General features: G+C 32.7%; 1 protein-coding gene across 2 annotated transcripts in view; it reads left to right on the top strand.

Moving 5' to 3' along the window:
* Positions 1 to 22,724, top strand: part of LOC109065547 (disrupted in schizophrenia 1 protein-like) — a 56,925-nt gene extending 34,201 nt beyond the window's left edge. For both annotated transcript variants that reach the window (XM_042769531.1, XM_042769532.1), the window contains exons 10-13: positions 1,584 to 1,644; positions 7,278 to 7,518; positions 15,631 to 15,748; positions 22,260 to 22,724. In XM_042769531.1, coding sequence (XP_042625465.1) covers positions 1,584 to 1,644; positions 7,278 to 7,518; positions 15,631 to 15,748; positions 22,260 to 22,426 — 587 coding nt within the window. In that variant the 3' untranslated portion in view covers positions 22,427 to 22,724. The remainder of the gene's footprint in view (positions 1 to 1,583; positions 1,645 to 7,277; positions 7,519 to 15,630; positions 15,749 to 22,259) is intronic.
* Positions 22,725 to 26,558: the final 3,834 nt, after the last annotated feature.

Below are 26,558 nucleotides of genomic sequence, written 5' to 3'. Positions count from 1 at the left end.
AAGAACTAAAAAAAATATATAAAAATAAAAACATTCAAAATAATAATATAAATTAAAGAAGCATTTCAGTGATACTAACATTTAATAAACTTTATTTGTGCAGGTCTTTGTTTTCAAAACGGTTTTCTATGTTTTTTTGCAAATGTTTTTCACTCAGCATTTGATTATAAAGACTGTCACTGGCTGGATTTGACCCTCCAGCTCCCATATGAGCACCACGGCTGGTGCATGTGCACAGACTGCTAGGCCGTGACTCCAGCAGTGTTATATTTGTGTCCTCACACTATTTTCCACTCTCTGATGGTTAACAGATTGCTGCATGATCTACTGTCCAAAACCCCCAAAAGCATGCATCACTTCTTCACTATGTGCCACTCTCACCATCTGCTGCTGAAGAGACTTTCATCTCTGCTGTATGTCGCAGACAGCATCTCACACCATAAACACATTGACTCGCTCGTCTGTGGCTCTATCTGAGGAGCGAGGGTGACGTATATGGACCAGTGGACCGTATTACAGCACATTTCAGTGATTGAATCTGAATTCATGTCTGTCATGAGATCAGGTTCAGACTGAATCAGATTTTCTCTGTGTGTGGGTTTTGAGGTCTGTGTGTGGTGTTGGAGTTGTGCACACACTTAGTGAACACAGAGAGCCACACGCTGTTCAGTGGAGATTCTGCTTTAACGCTGTTAAATCAAGACACAAGCGTGCATAATAGTGACCAACTCAATGTTTGACATTAACATGCAGATTTATTACTGTAACCGTGAATATTGATGATTGTGTATAAGAGTGAATGTTACATGTAAGGAATTTATTCAAAAATCCAAAGTAAAAAAAAAAAAAAATGCAAGAAATTAAATCTTGCATTAAACTTAGTTTTAGGAAATCATCAGTTTTTTTTTTTGCTTGTGTTGTGTATTATATATTATATATTTATATTTATATAATATATAATATATATATATATATATCATATATATATATACATATATACACACACACACACACACACATATGTATTTTATATATCGCCATTAAAACATTATATTTTGGCCAGTTGTTTAAAAACAGCCTATGATCAGGACCGATTTCAGACAGCAACTTTCATGAAGACAATGTTTCTCTTTCTTTCTCTCTCAACTCTCCTCTCGTCTCATCTCTCACACACACACACACACACAGCACAGCACACACACACACACACACACCACACTTTTAATATAAAGAGGAAGATAGAACAAAACACTTTTATAATTATAATGGCTAGCACATGTAATATATGTATAATAATATATATATATAATATATATATATATATATATATATATATATCTATACACACATTGATATTTAAAAAAAAAAAAAATTGGAGCAATAATGCCAGTCAAAAAGAACACTGGGAATTACAAAGATAATAAAATAAGAAATGTCCACACATTTAATTTTTAAAGTCTTAATTGTCACTGAAACGTGGCCTGGACATGTTTTTGTGATTTCCATCCAGGATATTCCCGGACATGAATATGAATGATATGCGGGTATCTCTCTGATGTACATCATGTTTTCCTCCTCAACAGAGCGCAGTTTAAAGGAGAACACTCTGAAGTATATTGAGCTTCTGGAGGACAGACTTCACAGGTAATGAATATTTCTCATCTCTCTCTCACACAAACAGCCCCTCGTCTCCTCCCTCGGGTGGTTTTTCCTTTTTATTTAAACACTTCACACTGTCTGGCCTTATTTCAGTTCTGTCTCTCTGGATGTTTCAGTGTATTCAATCATTCAGGTCTGTTCCTGATGAGCTCGTCTTCATCTGTCCAAAGTGATGTCTCAAAATTAACCAAATGAGATGAAAAAATGGAGATGTGGACTACCACTTTAATAAATTGTCTCGCTAGAAAAATGTATTTGTTTTGAGCACTCTTGGCTCGTTTTTTGGTGTGTTTAATGATTTTTAAAGATCTAGAGCCACTTGCAGCCTTTTGCATCATTTTATTTAATAATATCGTACACACACACACACACGCACACACACACACACACCCACACAACACACAACACACACACACACACACACACACACACACATATAATATCTTACATTTTATTTAGGGGTGGGTTTATCCAAAATAATAATAATAGTTATTATTTTTATTAATATTTATATATTTTAAACCTTGATATCCTTGAAATATATAGTTAAAAAATATATACATATTTACAATGTATGCTAAAAGAAATATCAAGCTAACTAATTATTATTAATTATGCAGTCAGAATTATTATTGTTGTTAATAATAATAATGATGTTGTTATTTTTTTAAATATACATTTATTTTTATAGATAAACCTAGTTAACTAAAACTGAAACTATTATTAGATTATATAAAACATTTTGTTACTTAAAATAAATTATAACTGATATATATATATAAAATATATTTGTGTGTGTGTATTATATATATATATATATATATGATATATATATATGTGCTGTAATATATATATATATATATATATGAAGGAACATTTTATTTTATTATTATTAATATTATATTTAATTATTATATTGAATTGAATTTATAATATATAATATTTAATATTATTGTCAATAACAATAATAATAATAATAACAAATATATAATATGTAGCAATTATTATCATCATTATAAATTAAAAATAATATTATATATAATTATCATCATTACAAATTAAAAATTGCAATATTATATTTATACCTGGATATCCATTAAATATATAATGCAAAAATATATAAATATCTAAAAACAATGCTAAACAAAATTATTTTATATAACACATAATTTGGCATGCTGTTTATTGCATTATTAATAATTTAAGGACATTATTATTATTGAATTTTTTATGAGACACAATTATGGGACGCCATTTGATGTCCAGTGTAAAATCTGGGTCCTGAAGCAAAACTGATTGAGAAGCACTGGTTTAATTAATGTGAAAATGGGAACACAGTCCTGCCCTCTTATTTCTGACCTTGTGATATTGAGTCCACACGATGGGAGGACCAGAAGCTGTAAATTTCATGCATAGAAATGGAGACGAAAGGTTAAACGAGTGCCAGACTTTCCTTCGCCGCGAAATCCAGCTGCAAATCTCCACGAGCGACATTGTTTTATTTAGCATCGCTCTCGACATAAATACGACACAAATTGGTATAATTGAATGAGTTATTAGTTGCCGCACTCAACCGTAGAAATGTAGCATTCATTACATTTCAATAAAAACTATGGGCGGCCATCTGGAGGGAAGTATGGCATATGGTTTACCGTTCGCTCCTTTGCAAAAGCACATGCTCAGATGCCAGAAGCGCTGTCTGTTGCCAAGGTGATTACTGTACGAGTTGAAGAGGAGGGGCCACGGCACGGGACTCTCTCCGGAAACCCTCGCTTCTCGCTTTCCTTCAATTTTTATTTTGTGTGGTTTTTTTGTTGTTCTGCTTTACTTGGAAACCTGCCCGCGATGACTCTGAAAGCAGCTAGGCATTAGCCAGCGGTCGCACTCAACCCCGCCATGGTTCTTTTGTTAGCCGCGCTCAAATAAGTGGACTCTCCCTCTTTTTATTTTTCTGCAAATGGGAGTATAATAGGAATAGTTTGGCCAAAAATGAAAATATACCATTCGCTCACTCTCATGACTGACTTTCTTCTGTTCAGAATGTCCTCAATGATTGTTTTCATACAGTGAGAGTAGACGAGGATGGACACACTTTTAAAAGTCACACTTAAAAAAAAAAAAATTGATTAATTAAAAATCTGCATTAAAAGTACCTGTGTCACATAATCCTTCAGAAATCATTCTAATATGCTGATTTGTGAGAGTAGACGTATTTTATTATTATGGATATTATATTTATTATTTTATTTAAATGTTGAAAACAGATTGGAGCTGCTTAATATTTTTGGAAACCATGATCCACTGTTCTAAAAGTTTGGAATAAATGATTTTAAAAGTATTCACCAAAGCTGCATTAGGTCTGGTAAAACTAAGATTTAAAAAGAATAGGTTTTTTTTTTTCAAGCTGAAAGATGCAGTTCAAATGATAATGCTGATTTGGAACAGGAAAGACTTATTATTGTTATAATTCTTATTATTATTATTATTTTAGTCTTTTAGTATTTAACCTTCTATATTTATTAGTATTTTATCAATGTTGGACAACAATTTTTTAAACTGTTCAAAATAGTTTGCGGGTAATAGATTTAAAACAGGAAGATTTTTTTTTTTTTTTTCAGCAAAGAGCATTCAAACGATCAGGTGCTTCTAGTGATTAATCATTTGACAGCCCTAATTTCAAATAAATGCTGCTCTTTAGAACTATTCATCAAATAATCCTAAATAAAATTTGATGATAATCAAAAATGTTTCTTGAGCAGCAAATCAGCATATTAGAATGATTTCTGAAGGAAGACTGGAGTAATGATGCTGAAAATTCAGCTTTGCATTACAGGAATAAATTACATTTGACAAAATATTCACACACACACACACACACAAAAAGACATTTTAAATTCAAATAATGTTTAACACTGTTTACTGTTTTTACTGGGGTTTTGATCAAATAAATGCAGTTTTGAACACCAGCACCACTGTCACACGCGCATCTCTCACTCATGGCCATTAAAAAGCAACAGCTGTGGGATTTGAGAATATAATCAGGTCATCTGTATTATTTCCCCGTCACCACCTCCATCAGGGGATTCCTCTCTGTTTGTGTACATGTAGACGTAGAGGTAATTGACCAGTTTCCCCACGCGTGGGTTGCGAATTCACTAGCTCTTCTTCCTGCGGGAGGATCCTGTCAATCAGATTACTGCATCTGTTTGATATCAGAAAACAGAGATATGATTGTTGGCCTTTTCTTTGTGGTGCCATCAATCATTTTCATTCCTTTAAAACATCAATTATAGTCAAAAGTCATCTGGTCGCCAAAGGCCTGCTTTACTAAGCATTAGACAAAGCATCACTTAAAAAAATCAGTTTTTACTAAATTCGTTTATACCTAGCAGTGATGTGTGTTGTGAATTTTAGCAACATTCTAACATATCAAATTCTATTGGAATTCAACATTTTATCATCGTTGTAATGTCACATATTCTGTTGGAATCCAACAGTTTAGAAACAGTCTAACATGTCAAAATATATTGGAATTATATTGTTTTCCATCATTTTAGCATGATTGTATTATATTGTATTCGGAGTTTTTAATTTTATTATAATTTTTAAATGTAGTTTTAATCCAACATTTGAGAAACATTCTAACATGTCAAATTTTATTAGAATGCAATAATTTAACAGCATTCTAATATGTCAAATTCTATTGGAATCCAACATTTTATAAATATTCTAACATGTCAGAATTAATTGGAATCCCACATTTTAGCAACATACTAACACGTCAAATTATATTTGAATCCAACATTTTAGCAACATTCTAACACGTCAAATTCTATTGGAAAAAACAAAGAAAAAAAAAAAAAAAAAATCCAACATTTTAGCAACATTCTAACACGTCAAATTCTATTGGAATCCAACATTTTAGCAACATTCTAACACGTCAAATTCTATTGGAATCCAACATTTTAGCAACATACTAACACGTCAAATTCTATTGGAATCCAACATTTTAGCAACATTCTAACACATCAAATTCTATTGGAATCCAGAATTTTTGTTGTATTTTAAAACGTCAAATTATATTTTAATCCAACATTTTTGCAACTTTCTAACACGTCAAATTCTATTGGAAGATTACCATTTTAGCCAACATTCTAACACATCAAATTCTATTGGGAATCCAGCATTTTAGGAAATCTTCTAACACGGTCAAAATTCTATTGGAATCCAAGATTTTAGCAACATTCTAACACATCAAATTCTATTGGAATCCAGCATTTTAGAAATATTCTAACACGTCAAATTCTATTTTAATCCAACATTTTTGCAACATTCTAACACATCAAATTCTATTGGAACTAAAAATTTTTAGAATTTTTGTAATATTCTAAAATTGATTGGTTTATTGGATTTTAGACATTTTTGCTCATAATATCAAATTATATTTGTATTTGAATTTTTTGTTTTTTTATATTTCTTCAAATTCTATTGGAATCCAACATTTTAGAAATATTCTAACATCAAAATTTATTGGAATCCAACATTTTAGCAACATTCTAACATGTCAAATTCTATTGGAATCTAACATTTTAACAACATTCTAGCATATCAAATTTGATTGGAATCCACTGTGAGTCATGCAGAGATCCTTAATGCTCTTTTATTTTACCCTCTCAGCTCTTCATGATGCATGAAACCAAACACAAACATGTAAATGAATCTCTGTAGGTTTGTGTAGGTCAGCTGAATGAAATCACTAGGAGGAGCAAAGCTGGCTTTCTGGGGAGGGTACGACATTGTCCGTTATCACTTTAGGAAGCTGTCTGTCTCTAGAGACCCAGGTGCGAAGATCGTAATTATCATCCTCTCTGTGCGCTCTCACAGTTTCATGGACTGTAGGAAACAGCAGGGAGCTTTAGTGTCTCTATATAGTAACATATATGAAGTTGAAGACAAAAGATCTGGTATTATTTTTGTTGTGGCTCCTGTTTAAGTGTGAGGTGTTTTTTGTTTTATAGTAAAATATATGTAGTTGACATGGCATTAAATTAGATACCTTCTAGCAATGAAAGAGCTCTCAAATATGCTGAAACATGATATTTTACAACTATCAACAATCATGTTTTGTGTCAATCTTTTGTTTGAAATAGAATATTTGTTGCAAAATAAATATCTTTACTGTCACCTTTGATTAATTTAATGCATATATTATGTTTTATATTGATTATCTTTTGTTTTATATATATTTTTTGTGTCACCTTTGATTAATTTAATGCATTCTGGTTTCAGAGAAACTTTAGTTAAAGTGTAGTTTCATGTTCTTTTAGAATTGATTTTAATGCAGCTAAAAAGCGCTGCAAAGCTTCAAGCTAAAAATTTATTTGTGTTTTAGTTAATTTTAATTTTTTCATATAAATGCACTATCTAATGGAAAGACTCCATTAGTTTGATATATCAGGTTTGACAGTAGTTCAGATCACTTAAGGTATCACTTCCTCTATACCATATATATTTGTCTATAAAGTATCATTGCACTTAAGTCTAGAAGTGTCTAAATATTATTACATATAATTGCAAAACATCAAAGCAAGTGTTATTTGTTGTATTTCTCTCTGTAGCTGTGGAAGTCCAGTGCTGGAACACATTTGGGAGGCTGATTTGGAGGCTTGTCATCTGCTCCTGAAAGGCCTCGATCAGCGCACATCCAGCATCTCTGAAACCGAGGATCTGCCCTCCGTCCCTGGATCGGCTTCAGATGTCCTGCTGTTCAGTAAAGAGGAAGCGGACTGCGCCATGTTGACCGCTCTAGGAGGCCGCTGGTGCCCCGAGGCCGACCTCCAACACTCAGAGTTCACTAAGGTAAAGCCACAATGCATTAAATATCACCAAAATCAAACCAAAAACGGATTTAATGCATGTGCACGATCTAAAAACGTTCGTCTTTCATTTTTAATTTTTCGATTGAATGCATCTAGGCCACTTGGCAAGTATTGGGTAGAATTAACCCTGTAAAGCCTGAAATAAAATAATCTGTTTGAAAATGGAAGTTTATTTTAAATTTAGACAAAATCTAAAAAGATATGTTGTTTGTTGAGTATCATAATTAATACATCAGGCCTCTATGGCTCATATAGTGTTATAATGTGAAAATATGAAGGACAACGAAATTCAATTTTAAAACGTTCAAACTGAGCAAATAAAAACTGAAATGTGATGCAGATGCTGATATTTCTGTGGACGAAAAGTGATGAAATTCTGAGGCTTGCAATGTGAATCGGTGAGATCTTTATAACTTGCAAAAAATAATATAAATATCAGTCGTGACTCCAATTAGTAAGATGATATTTAAATGCTTAGTGCATGATCAAAAGTAATAATGCAATGCAATCCGATGATGACTGAGAGATGACCAAATAAATGTTGCTCAAAAGATGTGAGATGTGAAAGTAAAGCTTATGGAAACAAATGTTCCTCAAAAGCATGATAATCAATGGTACTTGATAAAAAAACGTGATACTTTTTGTTAGTGTAATAATATAAATATTTAATGTACTTTTGACAGTTTTACATATATGTGTGTGTGTCTGTGATACTTTTTGTTTTTGTTGTACTTTTGACAGTTTTACATATATGTGTGTGTGTGTCATCTTTGACCGATTTGAATCTGACGAGTACAGCACTGATGGGACTCACGAAATGAGAAACTAAAAATAGAAACCCTGTTCCTTCGGCTCCCTTCATTTCCCTAAAAACACCCATTTGCTGAATGACTCTAATTTCCACTCTGTTCTTCTTCCTTCGCTGCCCTTCTTGTCCATAACTTTCTGGAAGTCGTTCTAATATCTTTCAGCTCAGCAGGGCTCTGTTGTCTCTACTGTTTTTGTCGTTTGTCTGTTGAAGATCAGCCACTCTTCCTAACACTCCTCCAGGACTCTGAAGGTGAGGTGATGCTGTTTTCCTCTTCTCTCATCTCCCGCTCACTGCTCTCCATCTCTCCGGTTTGATCCTCAATAAATCTGTTCTCGCTCTTCCTAACACTCCTCCATGTTTATGCTATATATTGTAATATTTGTCTAACAAACCTATACAATGTGAATATAATAAAAGCAGTATATTATTATTTTATTATTATTATTAATAAATTAAATTTATATAATAATTATATATGTAAGTGCAAGTGTTCGAATAGCATAAATAATTATATGTATAAAGTAAATCATAGTTAGTAGTAGAAGTAATTATAATAATAATAGACATGTATGATTATTTTGTTATATTATATAATATAATATTAATAACAATTATTATAATTAGTAGCAGTAGTATTTATGCTATTTGACACATTTGCATATGTATGTATTAAAGTAAACGACGTCAAATAAAAATAAATAAAATAAAATATAATAGTCTAATGAAATTAAAAAATAATAGTAATAGAAAATAAATATTTATTTCGGTATTTACATTTATTTACTATATAGATATGTATAATAATGTATACTAAAAATATGTATCAGATGATGATGATGATTATTATTATTATTAATATGTATGCTATCTGGACACACTTGCACATATGTATTTATTTTAATAAATTATTTAAAATACTATTTAATTTAATAATATTGTTAAATTGTAATGGTAATTGGGTATTATAAAATAGGTATTATAATTATTAATTTATTTAAAATACTATATAATTAAACACTAATGATAATTGTACTAGAAAATAGGTATTATTATTATTATTTTACTATTTTTATATATAATATATATAGTAAATTATAGTTAGTAATAATAAAAATAATTATCATCCTTTTCTAGTACTAATGTTGATGATGATGATAATATAATAATAAAATTAGCTTTCTAATAATAATATAATAGCTATTATTATACATACATTATAGTTAGAACGTAAAGTAACAAAAGTGATAATAATAATAATAATAAAAAATGTTTATTATTATTAATTTTGTATTAATTTTTATAATTTTTATTTTATTTATTTTATTATTTTTTTGCTATTATTATTACTAATTTATTATATTAATGTTATATTTTATTAATATATTATGGTATTGTGTGTGTGTGTGTGTACTTATATAATTTTTGATACTTTGTTGCCTGCAGCTGTCTGTTTCTTATGAATATATTGCTTTAGCAATAAACCACTGACTTTTTGACAAGCTAAATATGATTTTAGACCAGGTCAGAATCTAATAAAAGAGGCAGTGGGCACTTTAATATTGCTCCAGCTTATTGGTGATGATGATTGGTGTTGTTTATTTTTATTATGTATTTTTGATCCCAATCCATGAGATATGTTTTTGTTGTGTTTTTTTCTTGTGGTCTGGTGTTATAATATTGGGTTTGACTATTTGTGCTAATTATTGTCTGCTTTAGCACACAACTCCTGAATGCAATCATCACCCACACAGATGGGCCGAACCCGTTCAATTATTGTGCTTCTTGTCAGCCGTAATGACGAGTTATTGCACACTTCCCGTAATGTCAGTGCGCTGAGTGCTTTTTAATAATAGATTTAGTTTATGTTTGTGTTTAATCTTCAGCTGCAACGTGACTCATGTCGTCCTCTGTGTCTTGCAGAACAATTAGAGGAGTTTCTCTTTTGGGGGGGTGGGGGGGGAGAGGACGCTTACTCCTTAAGTCTGTTTGGAGGACGCTTCTCCTGAGGTGAGCGACATCTGCTGTGTTTACTGAATATGGGTATTTTGTGTTATGATTTAAAAAATTTCCATCCCATCACACAATGTCATCATTTGACTTAAGAGTATACTTTATAAGAAGTGTGGGCTTTGTTTATTGTAATTTTTGTCATTCTTTGACCTTTACAATACCTTTTTTATTCACTTTTGTAAGAAAGAAAATCATGTGTTTGGAATAACATTAGAGAAAGTAAATGACGGGAATTGAGTTTATTGTCTTTATCTCTTACAGCAGTCATTTTAACCCCGTCATAAAATGGACTGGAAAGTTTCGATTTAATGTAATTTATAAAATATATATAGTGTTTGTTCATTATTTGAGTAAATTTATATTATATTTTGCTGGTTTTCAGTTTCAATTTAGTTTAAAGATATAATATTATAGTTTTTGTTCATATTTTGAGTCATTTTATATTTATATTTTCCGTTTTCAGTTAAATTTTAGTTAAAGTTTTTTTCAGTTTTATTTATTTTTTATAATTTCCAGTTCATAATTTTAGTATAATATTTTTATTAGGTTTTTTTTATATTACTATTTTTGCTTAATTTGTATTTATTTATTTTTTTATTTTACTAATTAGGTTACATTTATTTTTATTTCGGTTTTAGTTTTTATTTATTTCCAGTTCGTAATTTTAGTGCTTCAGCTTATTTCAGTTAGATGCCAAAGCATCATTTCTAATTTTGTTGTCTAATTTTTTATAATTTTACTATGTGCTTTTAACATTTTTATTTATTTTAATGTTACTATTTCATTTATTTTTAATTTTTTAATTTACAATTTAAAAAAAAAAAGATATTGGGATTCTTTTAACATTTTTATTTATTTTAATATTACTATTTCATTTATTTGTGTTTTTTTATTTTTTTATTTTTTTTTGTTTTTAGTTTTTTTTTTTTGTTTTTTTTTTTTTTGTTTTATTTTTATTTTTTTTTTTATTATTAGATTTTGTTCTTAGTATCCGTATAGTTTTTATACATTTTTATTTATTAGTTTGTATTGTTTTTATTTATTTTTATTTATTAAGTTTTATTTTTTTTATTATTTATTGTTTATCTTAATATTAGTTTTGGAATGCTTAAAAGCATACTAGCTGAGAAATAAAAAAAAGTTTTATATTTTATTATATAATGTCAGTTAATATTTATTTTATTTTAAGTAATGATGTAAATAATGGTTTTATGTTGTTTTAGTTTAGTTTTAGCTAACTATAATGACCTTGAGTTAATGCAGGTCGGTCATTAGAAAGCAACATGCTGGTTGATGGCTTTTGCATAATACCTAATAAGTAATGCATTCATGGGTGATGGATTGTTGGAGATTGTAATGTGGTTTGGATTGTGATGGGGTTTTTTTGTTAAGGTATTTTAATTATATGTACGTCAATACCTGAACTTCAGCACCTGACTGTATGAACAATGTTCAGTTGATAACCAGTCCATCAATCCATCCATTCAGCACAGCGTTTGTGTCAGCAGTGCCTCCACAAAGCGAGACCAGAGTTACAGCAATTACTGTCTTTCTGAACCAGGAACCAGAATAAAAGACCAAAGATATTGATGAGTGCTCAGAGATGTCACTGACACAAGTAGCAAATCAATTCAAAATACCTATAGGAATTTCAATAGGGACCAAAGATTTTGATGAGTGCTCCAACCCATGTTCTCGTCCATATAGTTTGATTGGTTCTTTAATGAACTTTAATAGATAAGGTAGGGGTCAGTATTGTTACAGCAGCAGAGAATGGATAATGTAGTCTCTTCCCACATTGCATTCCTTTGGTTTGATTGTTTTTTTAGTGGAAGTCTTGAATATCATATATTTTTTTGGCTGGAAAGGATCATCAGTTCTTCTGGAGATTCCAATGAGTTTGATGGATTGGTCCACAGTGTTATTTTGGTATCAGAATCTATTATAATTTGGTATTAATATATTAAAATTAAACTTTAATAAATATTTATTTTAAATTTTATGGTGTGCTTTTTATATTTATATTTATTTTCTGTATGTTTTTGTTTTTTTTTTGTTTTTAATTTATTTTATTTAGGTTTAATTTATTTTTATTTCAGTTTTTGTTTTAGCAATTTTAGTGCTAGAACTCAACCTTATTTCAGTTAGTTGCCAAAGCAACATTTCTAATTTTGTTTAGTTTTTGTTTTACATCTAATATTTGTATTTTATTTCATTTATCACTATTATAGTTTTTAGTAATATTTTTAATGAGCTTTTTTCGTTTTCATTTTAGTTTAATTTTTTGTAATTTTGTTATACATTTTTTTATATTATGATACTATTTATTATTTTTATTTAACTATTTAAGTTTATTTTATTTGTTTTTTTATTTTATTATTTTTTTTTATTTTTTTAGTTCAGTTTATGTTTTTCATCTGCTTTCAGCTTTATTTCTATTAACAAACATCTTATTAATAGGTTTTGTTGTAATTGTTGTCTAGATGTCTAGGTAGGGAGCTCAGTAAGTTTAAGGACTTTAGGTTTTATATTTTCCATTTCTTAAGCTTCTGTAGTCATAATTATATTATCATAGGTTCAGTTTTTATTTTAGTTTAATGTTTAGTAATTTTGTCATGTGATTTTGACATTTTTATTATTATTATTTTAAATATTACTATTTAGGTTTAATTTATTTTTCATTTCAGTTTTATTTTTATTTAATTTTGCACGTTTTTCATCTTATATTTATATTTTATTACTACTATAAACTTCATTTCATTTAACAAAAAAATGTTTTTTTAATAGTTTTAGTTCTAGTTAAGGATAATAACCTGGATGGTGCCGTAAGATGTTGTCTAGTCAGGGACCTCAGTAGGATTTAGTACAGAGCTTTAAATTCTCTATTTCTTAAGCTCGTATAGTCAGTGCTAGAGGACCATCAACCAAACCTCACATTAAATAGCCTGCAAATGTCTTCATAAGTAGGAGCAGTGCATTTGATACGATCAGAATTAAACTAATCCTCCCTTTGTGAAGGATTTTTGTAGTAATATGCCTCTCATGATTATCACAAAGGTACAATTTTTGCACTCTATATGCAGACTGTATCCTCTTAAACGCAATAAAGCGATTGCGGTGACCTTTGAAAACATACGCCCAGCGTGATTTCCATTACGCCTCAATAACTGTATCGCTCAGGCCGTTTGGTGCGGCTGTTTTTCCCGAATGGGTCCCTGGAGACTCCAGCCTCATTCAGAAGTGTTTTAATTCGCCCGCAGTGTGATGTTAGCATCTATAAAAGGTGTTTCATAAGCCTGTGTGGGGGGTCTAAGAATAGACCGCAGACCTCATTAAAGTGACAAGAGGCCGTTCCTGAGAGAAACGGGCGGATGTGAGTCAGTCGACCACCTCAAGATGCTCTCTGACTCTGAGCGCCGGAGAAAAACAGTGAATCACGCTTTGATGGAATTGGGACCGAGCCGATTGTGTGGATCTGTCCCACTTACCTGGCTGGCACTAAACTGTTGGGTGAAGTCATTAAGGGGGTCATATGATGCGATTTCAATTTTTCCTTTCTCTTTGGAGTGTTACAAGCTCTTGGTGCATAAAGAAGATTTGTAAAGTTGCAAAGACTAAAATCTCAAATCCAAAGAGACCACGCCCCCCTGAAACGCCTCACCTAAACACGACCCCACATGTCTTACATCACTATGTGGGAAGATTTGTATAATGCTGCCCAAATGTTCACGCAAAGAAAGAAGGCGTAACCTTTATTCTCGCTGTTGCCGCCGGCGCCATGTTGTGGAGTCGCTGCGTGTTTCGTTGTGAAAGCGTAACTACTTTGTTTGGTCTTCCAAAAGAGGACACGACTAGAAATCAGTGGTTAAGTTGTATTTACAACACTGTTCCGGAACAGTTCAGCCCAAATATTCAGATGTGTTTCTATAAAGTGTGGCAATTCCAACTTTGCAAGGACAGTCTGGCGCTTCTGACTCACAGCCTGTAAGTACGTTTTCATATTTAAAGGATTTGCCACTGATGATTCAAACGTGAGTTTTGAGCAGTGTAGAGTAGCGCTTGTTTATCACAAATGCAAACATGGTTTTATGTTTACACGATGCGATATGCAACACAACGCGTACAAAGACAGTATAAGTCATTATAATCAGGAATTATGTCCCCACTGGATGCAACAAATGCCTCGTTTATAATGGGTTTTATTGGTTTTATCTCGTTGCTCCGGGACAAGCATCACACAGTATGTTAAGGGGTGTAACATTTCCGTCACACACTTGAGGCATTCGGCCAATCACAACGCACTGGATAGCTGGCCAATCAGAGCACACCTTGCTTTTCAGAACGATGAGCTTTGTAAAAATCAACGCGTTTCAGAAAGGTGGGGCATAGAGGAGAAACAATAATGTAGATTATATGGAAAATAATGTGTTTTTTGAACCTTAAACCGCATAAACACATTTCATTACACCAAATACACAAAATAATGTTCTTTTTAGCAACGTCATATGACTCCTTTAACGCGTCGCGGAGGAACACGTTGTCGGTTCTGGACTCAGCTGAAGAGAAGAGGAGCTGATGGAGTAACGTCATCATTTATACTTCTCTGCTTTAATATTTGCAAATTGAGATCATGGATTCTTTCACTGTTTTTCATGAATGACCCAGTGAACACACGCTAGTCTATTTAACTTTATTTTATTTCATTTTGTTTTAGTAATCTTAGTACTTCAATAGAAACTAGTTGCAAAGTTTATTAAGTTTTTAATCTAATATCTATATTTTATTTCATTTTAGCTTTCAGCTAACAATGGCATTTAAATTTAAATTATTTTAATAGTTATAGTTACAAATAATTTCTGAAAATCCCATTGGTCAATGGATGGTTAAATTTTGTTTCCAATTTTGCTTTCAAAAATCCAGTTTGCTGTGTTCCAGCTTGATTTTAAACTTCTTATATAGGGGGAAAAATAAACTCAATTTTAATCTCCATCAGAGCTTTTTCTAGCATAAGAACAAACCAGATTGACAAATATTAAAAATCATGAATGCTGTGAAAACATCTGCTGAATGTTGTTTTAACTCCCGACTGTTTTCCATCCATGTATTTTAGTGACATATTGCATATTGCTGTAAAAATTGACACACATTTCGGTGCCGGATGTGTCCAAATAACCATTACCAGCATATTAGCGCCATACTTGAGCAGCTAGAGATGTGTGTGAGCAGCAGTGGGTGTTTTGCGGGTTTAATGGGTGTGTTTTTGTGTCTCAGGATCTGTGCGGAGAAACAACAGAGCTGACGGAGCGCTGTGAACTCATCAGTGAGCGACTGCATTATCTGGAAGACCAGCTTCAGACCGCCATAGACCACCAAGACAAGGACCTCACTCATATCCTTACAGAGCTTTGTGTGTGTGTGTGCATGTACTGTACTGTTCATTAGTTGTTCTTTTAAGTTGAATCACTATTAATGTGTTCAAATTTTGTAGCAGGAGATTGTTCAAATCCCTAACACTGAATATTACAACGTAACAGTTTTGACCATAGGACCATAGGCACCATAGGAACCACCTGAGCTAATAGCTTCACAGTGGTGACTCTTGCATGGCCAGATGCCACATTGTCTTCAGAATATCTAGTTTTAGTCAGTTATCCTGAACTAAATATGGGTGCGTCTATAAGGGAAGTTCTTAGGGTTTCTTCAAGTCGCTCTGATTGGATGTTAGACTGGAATGAAATGATCTGTGTGCTCCATTCTCATGTTCTCGGTCGGGCCTTATAAAAATCCATGAGTGGAGAGGAAATGACTCATCAGAGCTTCATCATTCTGCTGTCATGTACTGCCACAGGAACACGTCTCACACGCTCATTAGAGCCACTAATGTACCGTTCCCGTCGCTTTAACGTTCGTTTTGAGCTTCTTAATGGGATCCTTCTTGTTTGACATCTCATTTTGCTCTCTTCTGGACAGGAATTAAGGATTAGACTGAACGGATCACTGGCCATTTCTTTTTTCTTTTTGAGTGATATTGAATATGAGGGATGGGATTTTAGTTATAAGAGAAATTCAGAGCTCAGCAAAGGTTGAAAGAAGACGACAGACAGAGAAAAGGGAAATGGAGACAGACTAGCTCAGAGCTCAGCAAAGGTTGAAAGAAGATGACAGCTAGCTTACTGCTCTGGCGCTTTGCTTCTTATTTCTGTACTTTTTCAGATTTTTCTAAGATTTTACTTCAGCAGATCAGCACAGTGCTCAAACAACAGATTTTTGGCACAAACACTAAAAACTAAAAACTCTTTGGGACTGGAATTATACTACAAAAAGAAGACTTTGCCTCCCACTGCCAGCAGCTTACATTCCGAGAGACGGAAAACAACTGCCTACATTCAAACAGAAGAGAGAGAAAAATGCCTCCTGTTGAATATACTTGTTGCATAAACTGCTGCAAACTTCTACAAAGGATTGTGGTTCTTGAAACAAAGTTACTTGCTGGACTTCCAAAACAGGCGGAACACTCAGCAGACCGTCGTCATGGACCCTCTCAGCATACAGCCGGGTGAGTCCCTTGAATCTTCTGAATCTCAACAGTTTATACCAAGTGTAGAGGAACAAGTCGAAACTGATCGCCACACTAATCGATGGCACAAACAGGGAGCCGAGACCCAAAGGAACACAAGACATCAGATTGTCACGAAGTTTCTCCGATTGCTGCTGTAGCATCCTCTACCCCAGATTCGACTATTACAAGGCTTGTGAATACTGGTATTCTGCCACCCCCTATACATCTTGAGAACAGATTTGAAGCATTAATGAATGCGGGTGAGGAATCCCCAAATGTGATTAAACATGTATGGATCAGCCAGCAGCTAACACTGCTACTAACAGGAGCTCAAGGTCGAGAAGCAGACAGCTGCATTCAGCTCAGAGCGCAGCCGAGCCCAGGACTCTGATAGTGGGTGACTTTATTATCAGAAACATCAGTAGCAGGACTACAACAACATGCTGCCTTCCTCAAGCAACGGTTTCTGATGTGAACAAGGAACTTCAGAACATTCTGATGAAGCACAAGACTGCAAATCGAATCATCATCCATGTGGGGAAGAATGATATTCGGCATGTGCATGGACCCACACACAAAGGTGGACACACTCTAGATTTAATCATCAGTAGGGGTCTAAACATTTCATCCATTGTTATTAAGGACGTAGCACTATCTGATCACTTCTGTATTTTCTTTGATATATTGATCTCTGCTACCAATGAATCTAGATCTGTCTCTGTCAGAAGGAGATGCATTAACGATAACACTAGTGTGCGGTTTATGGAGGCTATATCTCTAACACCAAGCATTTCTGCAGACTCTGTTGATATTCTCCTTGATTCCTTTAACTCAAAGTTAAGAATGTTATTGATGATATTGCTCCAATAATAGTAAGTAAGAAAACAAACGGTCGGGCCTTTATAAAAAATCCATGAGGGAGAGAATGACAGCCTTCATGCTTTTAATGTGTGAAACTAGCCACAGCTAGACAGAATCTTCTCAAACCTTCATAAACAGTAACTTAAAACAACACTCGTACTCTTTTTGTCACTGTGAGAGACTGACAAACCCCCCCAAGTCAGATTCCCGTGAAATGCTCTCAGTACCAAACATGGAATGAGTGGCTTCCTTCTTTTCTGAGAAGATCCTAAATATCAGGAAGGCAAATTTTAGCACATCCTCAAGTAATGCAGAGGTCAGGACAGATCTGGACGCAATACAAAAGATACTATTGTTATTTTGAAGCAATTGATAGCAAAATTTTGGAAGAAATAGTGCAGCACATAAAATCGTCAACCTGCGATCTGACACACTTCCCACATCTTTTTCAAAAGTGTGCGTAACCGTTAGAAGCAGATCTATTAGACGTGGGTGAACGCCTCACTTCTTTCTGGACAGTCCATAACTCCCTGAAAAATGCGTTGTAAAGCACCCTCCTGAAAAAGCGCAATCTTGATAACCCTTAGAAGCAATTTAGATCCAATATCTAGATCTTCCTTTTATAGGCAAAAATTATAGAAAAAGGTAGTTTTTAATCAGGGAACAAATAATTAAAATCAAATGGAACAGGGGACCAATTTCAATCGTTTCGACTGCACACAAGACGAAGACAGCGCTCAGTTAATGATAATAACAGTATGTGCTTAAATCGACTCTAGGCGAGAAATATCAGTGCTTGGTATGCTAGAATCTCATTGCTGCGTTGACCACTGCGATCATAAATACTATTAGAGCGACTGGAAAAAAACGGTCGGGCGTTCTGGGATGGTACTCAAAAAATGGTCAGGTCATACTGAGAAGGAGAGGTTATTATGTGAGTATAGGAGCGCATAGTCTAAGTGGACGTCCATGACATGAGGAGTCCCACAAGGCTCAATTCTGCACGCTCTTGGTTGCCTTGTATTTGCTCCACTAAGTCAGATAATGAGAAAGAACCAAAGTGCCTATAACAGCTATGATGATGATACAAGATTTACCTAGCCTTATCGCCAAATGACTAAGCACCATTGGACTCCCTCTGCCAATGTATCTGATGAACTTAATAGTGATGTGCCAGAATTTCTTCAGTTAAACAAGAAAAAAACTGAAGTTATGCATTTGGAAAACAAAATGTGGAGACAGACTAGCCGGCTCGTCAGATTAAAGCAGTGAGGGGAAATGGTTATGGATAGTGCGCTTGTTCATGCCTTTATCACCAGCAGGGGTGGACTATTGTAATGGTCTCCTCACCGGCCTTCCCAAAAAAGACCATTAGACAGCTGCAGCTCATCCAGAACGCTGCTGCCAGGATTCTGACTAGAACCAGAAAATCTGAGCATATCACACCAGTCCTCAGGTCCTTACACTGGCTTCCAGTTACATTTAGGATTGATTTTAAAGTACTTTTACTCGTTTATAAATCACTCAATGACCTAGGACCAAAATATATTGCAGATATGTTCACTGAATATAAACCTAACAGACCACTCAGATCATTAGGATCGAGTCAGTTAGAAATACCAAGGGTTCACACAAAACAAGGGGAGTCCGCCTTTAGTTACTATGCCACCCGGCAGTTGGAATCAGCTTCGAGAAGAGATCAGATGTGCTAAAACATTAGTCACATTTAAATCTAGACTCAAAACTCATCTGTTTAGCTGTGCATTTGTTGAATGAGCAATGTGCGATGTCCTAATTGATTGCACTGATACATTATTATTGAATATTAATTTACTTAATTCAATGACATTTTGTTATTATTAATAAATGTCTGATTATAAACTATATTCTATAAATAAACATAGTAGAAAGGTTATGCTATAGTGCGCTGTCATTGCTCTAACATCTTCATATTTCTGGCCACCTGTGTGCTGAGCAGATTTCTTCCTACTACTCCTACTCCTCCTACTACTCTTATTACATTTTTGGTAAATTAATAAATACATCATTCATAAATACATAAATTAATATTTTTTTATTATATTAAATATTATACATGCAATATTTAAAATATTTTTTTAATTATTACATTATTATTGAATTAATTTATTTAAATTCAATTATTTTTTATTATTAATAAATGTATTATTATAACTTATTATTTATAAAAACATAGTAGGAATATCCCACATTGCATTGTTTATATATAATAATAATAAAAATAATTTAATATGTTATTATATTAGATTATTTATAAATAATATAATTGAAAATTATAAATTATATTATATAAATATAAATAAATCATGAATATATTTTTTAGAGAGATAAAATATATTTTTCTCAATTTTATGTATTTATTATTCATTATTAAAATCCTTATGAGAGTTATATATATATATATAACTTGAATAAACGATTCCGGCTTACATGATCTAAAGAATGTGACAACTGAACGTCTGTATTATATGTGCATAGTATATTGCTATATATATGTATGTATATATATACATATTTATATAGATATAGATATTATATGCATGCTCTGGTGCACACGACAAATCACACACCTGACAAGATTATATTAAAGACAGAATATTAAGAATCATATTGTCAGAATCATATGCTCAGATATGCAAAATATTAATCAGCCAAACAATCTTATTTAATCTTGTTTGTTTACATCTTTTGGTGTAGTCTGATGAATCAGCACAAGTATGAGGGGTAAATGAAACCTCCTGCAGTGTCTCGTCTTATAGTATTTTTTTATTTATTGGTGTGTGGTTTTTTTTTATGTTTTTTGTAGATGAAAATAATTGTTTTATAAAACAGTAGTGTTGAGCAACACATAAAGCTGGTTTGATTACACTGGTTAAGCAGATAGACGAGCAAATAAACATAATAAGCTGAGGTTTGTGCCTGAGGAACTTCATTAGATCCGTCCGTTTAGCCAGAGGAAGATCTTACCGATCCTCTTTCATATTTCATGAAGCGCTCTTTAACGGCTATTAATTATGAATGGGGACAATCTGGGGCCATTTGGAGAGCAAAATGTGCCCGTCAGGCCCCATCTGCCACAAGAAGCGTCCCTTTAATTCACCACTTATACCGGACACTTGGTCCCACTCGGACGAGTTAAACAGAGCCTGTTCTCATGAAGCCCACATGAATTATTTAGGCGAAATTGCTTGAACTGAACGGGGTCCGTCGGGGAAATGAACTGAGCCTTTGAATTATGAAGGGCCGTTTGGGGGAGGAGACGACGGGCGTGATCATATAACTGTGAAATCTGTGTCAGGTGGTCGGGACAAACATAATGAAAGTCTTTTTAAGATGGGTTGTTCTGGTATGTGGTTAGTGGAAATGGGTTGTTCTGGTATGTGGTTAGTGGAAAAGTTATATGGTGCGTGTGAAACACAATAATATGTTAATAATACTGCATAATATACAACGCCATGGTACTGCTGCACACCACACTGTATATATATTTTTGCATCAATAAATTGATTTTGATGGAAAATATTCATTATTTTAATGTATTTTCTTTCTTATTAGAGATCTATTTGTTTTTTTTTGTTTCCCCCATTATAAATAATGCCAGAATGCATTGGTCCTTGTACATAACCAAATCCAATATTGTAATGTAAACCAATTTATTAGAAATTCTTTTAATTTCAATTATATTTTTTTTTTTGTATTTTTTTAATTAATGCTGTATGATTGTTTTTTGATAGTAATATTTTTTTAGTTTTATTTTTTTTTTTGTATTATTTTATTTATTGCTATTAAATATTTTATTTTTTGTATTTTATTTTTTGTACTGCCCTGCATTATACATTACTATTTTATTTTTATTATTATAATTCTTATATAATATTTTTATTAAAAGTGTATTTTTGTTCCTATGACATATATATATTTCTTACCGCATTTTTTTTTTTGTTTTTTATTGTATATAATATTTTTATTAAAAGTGTATTTTCTGTTGTGCCAATGTTATTAAAAGTGGGATTTTGTTTGTGTAGGTTGTCAATTGACCCCTTAAGCCTCTTTGCTCTTGAATTTTTTTCAGGCCTTATTTTCAACATTATCTAATAATAACCACCAACACTACAGCGTCCCTTCCTTCTGCAGGTAAATACTGATCGTGCTGTGGCAGATTATTATATTTAATCTGCAAACTCCTTTTATGTCTTTGAATCACTTATGTGAGGGTCAGATTTTGTTCTTACAGCTTGATTTAACCCATGCATTACAGTATGTTGTAGTTCTTCTTCATAAAGCTGTCTGGCTAGTTACCGGCCAATTTCTATTCTTGTTTGGTGTCTGATATGTTCATTTTGGATGCTGTCTGAGGCTTTATGTTTCTATTGTTTTTGGATGTTGAGATGTGGATGAGGAGATAACGTTTGGTCATGTTTTCTTTAACTCTAATGCCCACTGTCTTTAGAGAAAGAGGTTCAGGAAGTTAAGGCTGCTCTTCAAGCGATGCTGTCACAGCTGAAGGAGGAAGAGGATGGAGAGAAGTATTGTGATGTAGAAGAAGAACAGGTTGAAGATGAAGAGCTAGAAGAGGAGCATTACTTCAGTGACAGCTGGGAAATCTGAACAGACTCGTGATTTACATTTCGGTGCCTGTGAAAGTCTGTTTTCATACTATCCTCTCGCACTGAGCTCTAGCACTTAAAGAGAATAGTTCATCTTTTTCTACGTTCATCTGCTTGCTCATATATCATTTCAAAAGCATTTGCTCTATGTTTACTCTATGCTACGTTTTAGTCTTTTGTTGAGGTTGCCAGTACAAACCACTATCCACTTTCATTGAAAAGTTTCATTAATTTGTGTTTCATGCAAGTGAGAAAGTAGTATTTGGAATGACATCTGGGTGGGTTGTTTTTTGGTTGATTTTTTTTTTGTTTGAATTATTTAATGGTTTGAATCTTTTAAGGTGTTGATTTTGTATGGAGTTGCCTTAAAATACGAAATATAACTTGTATCAGTGTTGCCAACCACTATTATATTCTTGTCCTGTTTATTTATTTAACTTACTATATTTTGCGGCTGGTTCTTTGCTTTTACATCACATTGCAGAGGCCTGATTTTGGAGCTTCAAGTTATTTTACTATATTTAACAGCATGGCATCCTATTTATTTATTTAAATTGCTTTGATATATCATTATTATAAAAAAAAAAAATCTGTCTGGGACCAATTTTTTGTTTTGTTTTTAGATATAAAGACCAATAAATCTGAAAAAGGTAAATGGAAATGTACCCGTCAGTTCAGACCATGAGCTCAGGATTGCCGTACAATTGAACCCTGAACAGTGTTTCCAGGTTCATGACAGAAGTATGTGGTGCTTTGAGTGATACGACTGTATTTCTGTCCTGCTGATGTTCTGTGAATTATAAGGGCCATGTAGCATTAAGAGCCTTTGAAAAAAAAAATATCATCTCCTTATTTGAAGCAGAAACAGGTGCTTTTTTTTTTTTTTTTTTTTTACGTTTTAATACATTGTACATTTAAACAAAGCACTTTTAAAATGTAAGCTGTTTTTGTCTTTGCTACCTGTGGATTTTCACCTGTAGTGAAAATGTTGTTTGTTTGTTAATCCCACAAATGTATATTTGCATGTTCATCATCTGGTTTTACTCATCAGTTTTTTATTTTATATATATATGCCAATTCTTAAGTTGTTAGTATGATACTTTTTATTGTTTTTAAATACATTAGATACACCTGCAAAAATGCCTTTATATTTTTTTTCCCGACAAAACACCCAAGTTTAGTTTGTAAAATAGGACACCAGACGATACAAAATGCTAACAACAGGCATCTTAAATGCTTAAAGTCATCATGAAAAGACATTCACCATTATATTGTGTACAGTAATATGAATCATAACAGATTTGGAGAAATGTAGCATTGCATCACTTGCTCTGCAGTGAATGGGTGCCGTCAGAATGAGAGTCCAGACAGTTTATAAAAACATCACAATAATCCACAGCACTCCAGTCCATCAGTTAATGTCTTGTGAAACCAAAAGATGCATGTTTGTATATTTGTTTTGGACTGTTTTGTCTTGTAATCGGTGCTTGATCGGTGCAGATTTCTCTCCTGATTCAGGCCACATGGCTTTTTCACTGGAGGAAGCATTATTTTTTATTGTTTATTGATTTTTTTTTTGTATGGAGGGGGCTTTTTATTTTTGTAAGTGTTATTGTTGTGTTTTTTTTTAAAAGTGGAAACACTTCAGGAATGTCGAAGTCGTCATCAGATTGGTTGAATTACACAGGATTTCCGCGAGACGTGTGTGTTGCGTTCTTTAACGTTCCGCCTGGAAACAACGATGCCGTGGCGCCAAACCCCCCTCACGAAAGAAGAAAGCCGCCGTGTTTACAATTGTGACGACGAGCGCTTATCAGGATCAACTAAACGCTGGATTTTCAAAAGTATGTGAAATATTTAAAGTTCGCGGCATAGAATCTTTAAAATATGTCCGAGAGTTTTACACACCGATCTGTTATTGTGGCGATGAAACAAACTGTGATTGGTTGTTTTACATGTCAGTCAAACGGCCTCATGGGCGGGCCTTGGCCAATGAAACCTGGCATGAATTCATACCATTCGCGCGCATTCGGATTATTGAAAGCACGCACAGATAGCCGCATTTCAGACAATGTGCGTACACAGAATTGATTCGTCTTTCGCGTATCCTTGCTTCTGAATGAACACATACACACAAAATTATCTCAAAATAATTGTCTTTAAAAAAAGTATTATTGTAAACACAGTCGGTTATGTCTTAAGTGAATGTATACAGTGGAGAAAGAAATGTCCTGTGCATTATTATATTGGTTCCGTGCATTCAGTCTTAAAGGGGCAGCAGCCTTTAAATACCTGCTGTTCCATTAGTGCCACCTGCTGTCAGAGAGTGATAATTGCGTCTCATTCACAAAGCTAAAATTAGACCATTCTGTTTTTGCTTCAGATTTTTTAATTATACAATCCAGATAACATGCATTTAGCATTTTTTTGGATAGTAATTCAAATGGATGCCTCTGATTTTAAATAGAGCACAGACAAAGCCTATGTTTATATGAAGAGATTTCTTTTAGTTGTATAATTTTTATTTGATTTGAGATCTGTTTTAAAGTTAGTTTTATTATTTAAAATTACAATCTCACAAAGAAATATGCAGCATTGTGTCTGAGAAATAATAAAAGGACACCTTTTCATTTATAATTGGTCTTAAATCTCATTTTGTAATATATATATATATATATATATATAAATGACCTTTAATCTAGGGACCAGATGAATCCATATCTGTCAGATATCTGGAGTGAACTGAACTAGCCCAGTTGTCTCTTGAAGGTTAAATTTTCGGCAGGCCCTGATTGTGATTGAATACAAGGAAACATTTGAAGGGAAAAAACATTGAAAATGACCATTTAATTTGAAGAGAAAGTGTGCAAGGACTTAATGAGCGTTCAGAAGGTCTACAGCCGTCAGTGCGCACGAGATGAGACGAGGACAGGGCCGAGTGATGAACGCGAGAGCAGAAATGGTTTCCCCTCATTCTTATTCCATCATTCTGCCAGTGGAAATCACACTTAATTATGAGCACAATACCAGTGGGAGCCGTGCCACACACACACACACACGTCATTTAGTGCTGGATGAGATGTGACAGGCCGCCTGCTAATGGCACAAATCCTGAGCTGCAGGACTGAGCTGCCATTGTTTCACCAGCAGCTTCTTTCCTTTACCACTTACCTTCACGTCTCTAAAGTTCCTGTGGAACATGAGAGACTCATTATTGCTGCTTCCTGCTGCAGAAATGAATAAAATATATACATTTATCAATTATTAATTATTTCTCAGTTGCTCTGTTTATATATATATATATATATATATATAATATATATATAATATATATTTATATATATATATATATATATATATATATATATATTACATAAATACACACAAAAGTTGTCAATGAGAATTTTTTATGTTTTTGTCTTCTACCCTCCAATGCTGCATTTATTTAATTAAAAATACAGTAAACACAGAAATATTATTTATTGTTATATTTTTTATTTTTTAATTTTTTTTTGTTTTTGTGATGTGAATTTTAATTTTCATTAGTATTGTTTTAGTTTTCAGTTGATCTTCAGAAATCATTCTAATATGATGATTTGCTGCTCAAGAGACATTTCTGATTATTATCAATGTTGAAAACAGTTGTGCTGCTTCATATCTTTATGGAAACCAAAACATATATTTTTTTTTTGTAACATTACAAATGTCTTTACGGTATAAATTAAATTAAATTAAATTAAATATTAATTTATATTTTTTTAAATTTGAGTGAATGTTTTTGTAATAAAACCTAGCATAAAAAGTTTTTTTTTTTTGCTCAATGTAATAACTGTTATATTATGAAACATAATTCATGAAAAAACAATATAAAAATTCTACATTATAATTTTATAAAAATTCAAATTATTGTTTAAATGAAAACGACAAAAAATACAACATATATAACATAGCAACTTTATATTTAAATTCCAATTTTTTTTAATAAAATATATAATATATAAAAATATTTTATTTAAATAGCTCGCTTTGATTAAATAAAAATATAAAATTCATAACTTATTGTACTTATGTCATATCTGCATATAGCCCTGTTAGCACATCAACCCCCCCCCCCCCCCTGTTAAAAATGAAAC

The sequence above is a fragment of the Cyprinus carpio genome, chromosome A13 (assembly GCF_018340385.1).
Source record: "Cyprinus carpio isolate SPL01 chromosome A13, ASM1834038v1, whole genome shotgun sequence".
Classification (NCBI taxonomy): Eukaryota; Metazoa; Chordata; class Actinopteri; order Cypriniformes; family Cyprinidae; genus Cyprinus; species Cyprinus carpio.
The sequence above is the reverse complement of the archived record's forward strand: the minus strand, read 5'-3'. Positions and strand labels throughout refer to the sequence as shown.